We start from the raw sequence: 6000 nt of genomic DNA, 5'->3' as shown, positions 1-6000 counted from the left end.
GCAGTATGACAGAGGCGTACACTGTTATATGGAGACATGGATAGGTGCGCAGTATAATACGGAGGCACGCGCAGTATGACAGAGGCGTACACTGTGTTATACAGAGACATGGATAGGTGCGCAGTATAATACGGAGGCACGCGCAGTATGACAGAGGTGTACACTGTTATACAGAGACATGGATAGGTGCGCAGTATAATACGGAGGCACGCGCAGTATGACAGAGGCGTACACTGTGTTATACAGAGACATGGATAGGTGCGCAGTATAATACGGAGGCACGCGCAGTATGACAGAGGCGTACACTGTGTTATACAGAGACATGGATAGGTGCGCAGTATAATACGGAGGCACGCGCAGTATGACAGAGGCGTACACTGTGTTATACAGAGACATGGATAGGTGCGCAGTATAATACGGAGGCACGCGCAGTATGACAGAGGCGTACACTGTGTTATACAGAGACATGGATAGGTGCGCAGTATAATACGGAGGCACGCGCAGTATGACAGAGGCGTACACTGTTATACGGAGACATGGATAGGTGCGCAGTATAATACGGAGGCACGCGCAGTATGACAGAGGCGTACACTGTTATACAGAGACATGGATAGGTGCGCAGTATAAAACGGAGGCACGCGCAGTATGACAGAGGCGTACACTGTTATACGGAGACATGGATAGGTGCGCACCCTGCGACCGCATGTCGTGAGCCGGTATGGGACGTCGTCCTGTCGGGGCCGTGTTATTGTTGTAATTGTATAATAAAGCGATGGCTCTGTTCGATATCGGTCGTGTTGCAGGAGACGTCGCTGGCAATCGCTGAGCTCTGCGCTGATTCATGTGTTCGGTCGTGGTAACATTCGGGGTCTTCTCTTGGCCGCTGCGGGTGGGGATGTTCCCATTATTAGTGCACCTGGCTGGGGGTCTGTGTGTGGGCCCCGCTCAGAAGAGGCAGTCTGTTCTGCATCACACACATCCGGAGCTCTGCAGCTGCGCGCACGGCTCTGCTCCTGATGCTGCAGGAGATGATGGGGATGTGGAGTCAGGGGAAAGGTAAGGGTCCGCTCACACTCATTAGCGATGTGTGCGGTCCGCTCATTAACCCTGTGTATGCTGTGTGGGGGTCCGCTCATTAACCCTGTGTATGCTGTGTGGGGGTCCACTCATTAACCCTGTGTATGCTGTGTGGGGGTCCACTCATTAACCCTGTGTATGCTGTGTGGGGGTCCACTCATTAACCCTGTGTATGCTGTGTGGGGGGGTCCGCTCACACTTATTAGCGATGTGTGCGGTCCGCTCATTAACCCTGTGTATGCTGTGTGGGGGTCCGCTCATTAACCCTGTGTATGCTGTGTGGGGGTCCACTCATTAACCCTGTGTATGCTGTGTGGGGGTCCACTCATTAACCCTGTGTATGCTGTGTGGGGGTCCACTCATTAACCCTGTGTATGCTGTGCGAGGTCTGCTCATTAACCCTGTGTGTGCGCTGCGTGGGTCCGCTTATTAACCCTGTGTGTGCGCTGCGTGGGTCCGCTTATTAACCCTGTGTTTGCTGCTTGTTGAGTTCGCTCATTAACCCTGTGTATGCTGTGCGAGGTCCGCTCATTAGCCCTGTGTGTGCTGCGTGGGTCCGCTCATTAACCCTGTGTGTGTTGGGGTGCGTCTGCTCGTTAGTTCTCTGTGTGTGTGGGAAAAGGGGGTCTGATTATTAAACCTGTGTTTGCTGCGGGGGGGTCTGGTCAGTAACCCTGTGTATGCTGTGGGGACCGCTCCTTATCCCTGTGGGTGCTGCAGAGGTCTGCTCATTAACCCTGTGTGTGCTGCGGGCTCTGTAGAGTGGCAGGCCATGCTGTTCAATGATGTGGGCATAGCATTTCTCAGTCTGGCTAAGGTCACGCATGTTTTAAAAGATAGTTTAAAAAACGGAGGCGTTTTCTCTGTATTGTCATCCGTATGGTCACACACGTGCTTGAATGGGCGAGTCTCCTTCAATCCGTGACTTTTTTCACGTCTGGGTGATAACAATGCTCATTTGAACAAGCACTTCAGTGACTGATCCAAATTGGAGAAGAAAAGGCTAAAATGTAGCCCCTAATCGTAATGTTAAGAGCATTTTTTTGTGTAAATAATGTGCTAAAGTGACGCACGTGTTTTAAAAATAAGTTTTATGGCGCTATAATCGCAGTTGTGTAAAGTATTGCATCCAAAAAAGGAATTGTAATGTTAAAGGGGATGTCCACTACTAGGCCACGTTTCCCACACCCATGGTTCCAGCGATGTCTGCGCTCGCAGTTCAGGACTTGTGTGCGGTTGTGACATCACATGAGCCCTGCGTCCAATCAGCTGCGGCTTCCTTTTGCCCGCTCTTGGACCGAACAAACAATCGGAAGTGGGCGCAGTTGGCAGCACTCACTTCCTGTTAACTTGTTTGGTCCAAAGCCGGGGAGAATGAAGCCGCAGCTGATTGGACGCGAGCTCGTGTGATGTCACAGCCCCACAGGAGTCCCGGACATCGCTGGAACAGCGTCTGATGGGAGGGGAGTATAGGCTTTATTATTTTACCTGGGGAAACGTGGAATGAGAAGGGGTTGGCCTAGTAGTGGACATCCCCTTTAACCCAAAAGGGAGGGACTGCAATAACGACAATGAGTCTATTACTCCTGTTATACTTTGGAGTCGCCTTCTGGATTTTTTTTTTTTTTTTGAAAGAAAATTTTGGGGAAGGAACTTTTCTGTGAACCCCGTTTAATAACATTAGCGGAAGGACAAACGCGTGATGTGCGTATTTTTTGTTGGACAGCACTAAATTAGAAAATATGGTGACCTTGGCTTCTCGGGATTTGCAGGAGAATTATTGACCGTGGAGCTGACACTTGTTCCCGGCAGTGCTGACTCCACGGTGAGAACAGGCCGGGCAGGCGAGGGTTACAGGAGACCACGAATGAGCGGAGCCCCTTCATCATTTGTCAGCGCGGAACATGAAAACAGCCCCGTGTGCGGCTCCATCGTGTGCGAGTAACCGAGGGGTTGCCGTGGAAACCGGGAGAAATGGGAAAATGACACAGAACAAAACGGGGAATGAAAGGAAACATGGAGGAAGGCGAAAGCAAAAACGACCGAAACCACTGTGCTGCCCTGCGCTACAAGCCGCGGTGCTGCCCTGCGCTACAAGCCGCGGTGCTGCCCTGCGCTACAAGCCGCGGTGCTGCCCTGCGCTACAAGCGGCGGTGCTGCCCTGCGCTACAAGCGGCGGTGCTGCCCTGCGCTACAAGCGGCGGTGCTGCCCTGCGCTACAAGCGGCGGTGCTGCCCTGCGCTACAAGCGGCGGTGCTGCCCTGCGCTACAAGCGGCGGTGCTGCCCTGCGCTACAAGTCGCGGTGCTGCCCTGCGCTACAAGCCGCGGTGCTGCCCTGCGCTACAAGCCGCGGTGCTGCCCTGCGCTACAAGCCGCGGTGATGCCCTGCGCTACACACTGCGGTGCTGCCCTGCGCTACACACTGCGGTGCTGCCCTGCGCTACACACTGCGGTGCTGCCCTGCGCTACACACTGCGGTGATGCCCTGCGCTACACACTGCGGTGATGCCCTGCGCTACACACTGCGGTGCTGCCCTGCGCTACACACTGCGGTGCTGCCCTGCGCTACAAGCCGCGGTGCTGCCCTGCGCTACAAGCCGCGGTGCTGCCCTGCGCTACACACTGCGGTGATGCCCTGCGCTACACACTGCGGTGATGCCCTGCGCTACACACTGCGGTGATGCCCTGCGCTACACACTGCGGTGATGCCCTGCGCTACACACTGCGGTGATGCCCTGCGCTACACACTGCGGTGATGCCCTGCGCTACACACTGCGGTGATGCCCTGCGCTACACACTGCGGTGATGCCCTGCGCTACACACTGCGGTGATGCCCTGCGCTACACACTGCGGTGATGCCCTGCGCTACACACTGCGGTGATGCCCTGCGCTACACACTGCGGTGATGCCCTGCGCTACACACTGCGGTGATGCCCTGCGCTACACACTGCGGTGATGCCCTGCGCTACACACTGCGGTGATGCCCTGCGCTACACACTGCGGTGATGCCCTGCTTCCCGCTGTGTGGCGTTTGGTGGAGCCTTCCCGCTGTGTGGCGCTCGGTGGAGCCTTCCCGCTGTGCGGCGTTCGGTGGAGCCTTCCCGCTGTGCGGCGTTCGGTGGAGCCTTCCCGCTGTGCGGTGTTCGGTGGAGCCTTCCCGCTGTGCGGCGTTCGGTGGAGCCTTCCCGCTGTGCGGCGTTCGGTGGAGCCTTCCCGCTGTGTGGCGTTTGGTGGAGCCTTCTCGCTGTGCGGCGTTCGGTGATTTCAGATTCTGTGCAGTGAGTTCCACTTTCCACCGTTTCTGTGGCTCCAGTAGATCCTTCCGTGTCCACTTGTAGTGATCCCTTCCTGGCTGTCGGAGACACTTCGGCGCGGCGTGCGATCATGCGCAGTGTCACTCTGCTGCTGGGAATCTTAATCACAGGAAATTATGTAAATTTTTTGCGGTTCTTTCCTACAAATGAAGATTGTCTCTGATTCCTTTGTGCGCGAGATGTGATGGGATTTTCGGGGGCTCCTCTGTTCCTGGGTCCTCTGTTCCCGGGTCCTCCTCTGTTCCCGGGTCCTCCTCTGTTCCTGGCTCCTCCTCCTCTGTTCCTGGCTCGTCCTCCTCTGTTCCTGGGGCTCGTCCTCCTCTGTTCCTGGGGCTCGTCCTCCTCTGTTCCTGGGGCTCGTCCTCCTCTGTTCCTGGGGCTCGTCCTCCTCTGTTCCTGGGGCTCGTCCTCCTCTGTTCCTGGGGCTCGTCCTCCTCTTTTCCTGGGGCTCGTCCTCCTCTTTTCCTGGGGCTCGTCCTCCTCTTTTCCTGGGGCTCGTCCTCCTCTGTTCCTGGGGCTCGTCCTCCTCTGTTCCTGGGGCTCGTCCTCCTCTGTTCCTGGGGCTCGTCCTCCTCTGTTCCTGGGGCTCGTCCTCCTCTGTTCCTGGGGCTCGTCCTCCTCTGTTCCTGGGGCTCGTCCTCCTCTGTTCCTGGGGCTCGTCCTCCTCTGTTCCTGGGGCTCGTCCTCCTCTGTTCCTGGGGCTCGTCCTCCTCTGTTCCTGGGGCTCGTCCTCCTCTGTTCCTGGGGCTCGTCCTCCTCTGTTCCTGGGGATCGTCCTCCTCTGTTCCTGGGGATCGTCCTCCTCTGTTCCTGGGGCTCGTCCTCCTCTGTTCCTGGGGGGCTCGTCCACCTCTGTTCCTGGGGCTCGTCCTCCTCTGTTCCTGGGGCTCGTCCTCCTCTGTTCCTGGGGCTCGTCCTCCTCTGTTCCTGGGGCTCGTCCTCCTCTGTTCCTGGGGCTCGTCCTCCTCTGTTCCTGGGGCTCGTCCTCCTCTGTTCCTGGGGCTCGTCCTCCTCTGTTCCTGGGGCTCGTCCTCCTCTGTTCCTGGGGCTCGTCCTCCTCTGTTCCTGGGGCTCGTCCTCCTCTGTTCCTGGGGCTCGTCCTCCTCTGTTCCTGGGGCTCGTCCTCCTCTGTTTCTGGGGCTCCTCCCCCTCTGTTTCTGGGGCTCCTCCTCCTCTGTTTCTGGGGCTCCTCCTCCTCTGTTTCTGGGGCTCCTCCTCCTCTGTTTCTGGGGCTCCTCCTCCTCTGTTTCTGGGGCTCCTCCTCCTCTGTTTCTGGGGCTCCTCCTCCTCTGTTTCTGGGGCTCCTCCTCCTCTGTTTCTGGGGCTCCTCCTCCTCTGTTTCTGGGGCTCCTCCTCCTCTGTTTCTGGGGCTCCTCCTCCTCTGTTTCTGGGGCTCCTCCTCCTCTGTTTCTGGGGCTCCTCCTCCTCTGTTTCTGGGGCTCCTCCTCCTCTGTTTCTGGGGCTCCTCCTCCTCTGTTTCTGGGGCTCCTCCTCCTCTGTTCCTGGCTCCTCCTCCTCTGTTCCTGGCTCCTCCTCCTCTGTTCCTGGCTCCTCCTCCTCTGTTCCTGGCTCCTCCTCTGTTCTGGGCCCTGCGCTCCCGGTTCTGTC

At 57.3% G+C, this 6000-nt stretch overlaps 1 protein-coding gene across 1 annotated transcript in view; it reads left to right on the top strand.

The window, feature by feature from the left end:
- Positions 1–978: 978 nt before the first annotated feature.
- LOC142287687 (kalirin-like) overlaps positions 979–6000 on the top strand; it is a gene marked incomplete at its 3' end in the record, with an annotated part of 47757 nt that continues 42735 nt past the window's right edge. The window contains exon 1 of the mRNA XM_075333459.1: positions 979–1056. Within this exon, the coding sequence (XP_075189574.1) occupies positions 1017–1056 (40 nt within the window). The remainder of the gene's footprint in view (positions 1057–6000) is intronic.

The sequence above is a fragment of the Anomaloglossus baeobatrachus genome, unplaced genomic scaffold, assembly GCF_048569485.1.
Source record: "Anomaloglossus baeobatrachus isolate aAnoBae1 unplaced genomic scaffold, aAnoBae1.hap1 Scaffold_755, whole genome shotgun sequence".
NCBI classification, from domain to species: domain Eukaryota; kingdom Metazoa; phylum Chordata; class Amphibia; order Anura; family Aromobatidae; genus Anomaloglossus; species Anomaloglossus baeobatrachus.
Note: the sequence above shows the minus strand (reverse complement) of the source record. Positions and strands in the feature narration are given on the sequence as shown.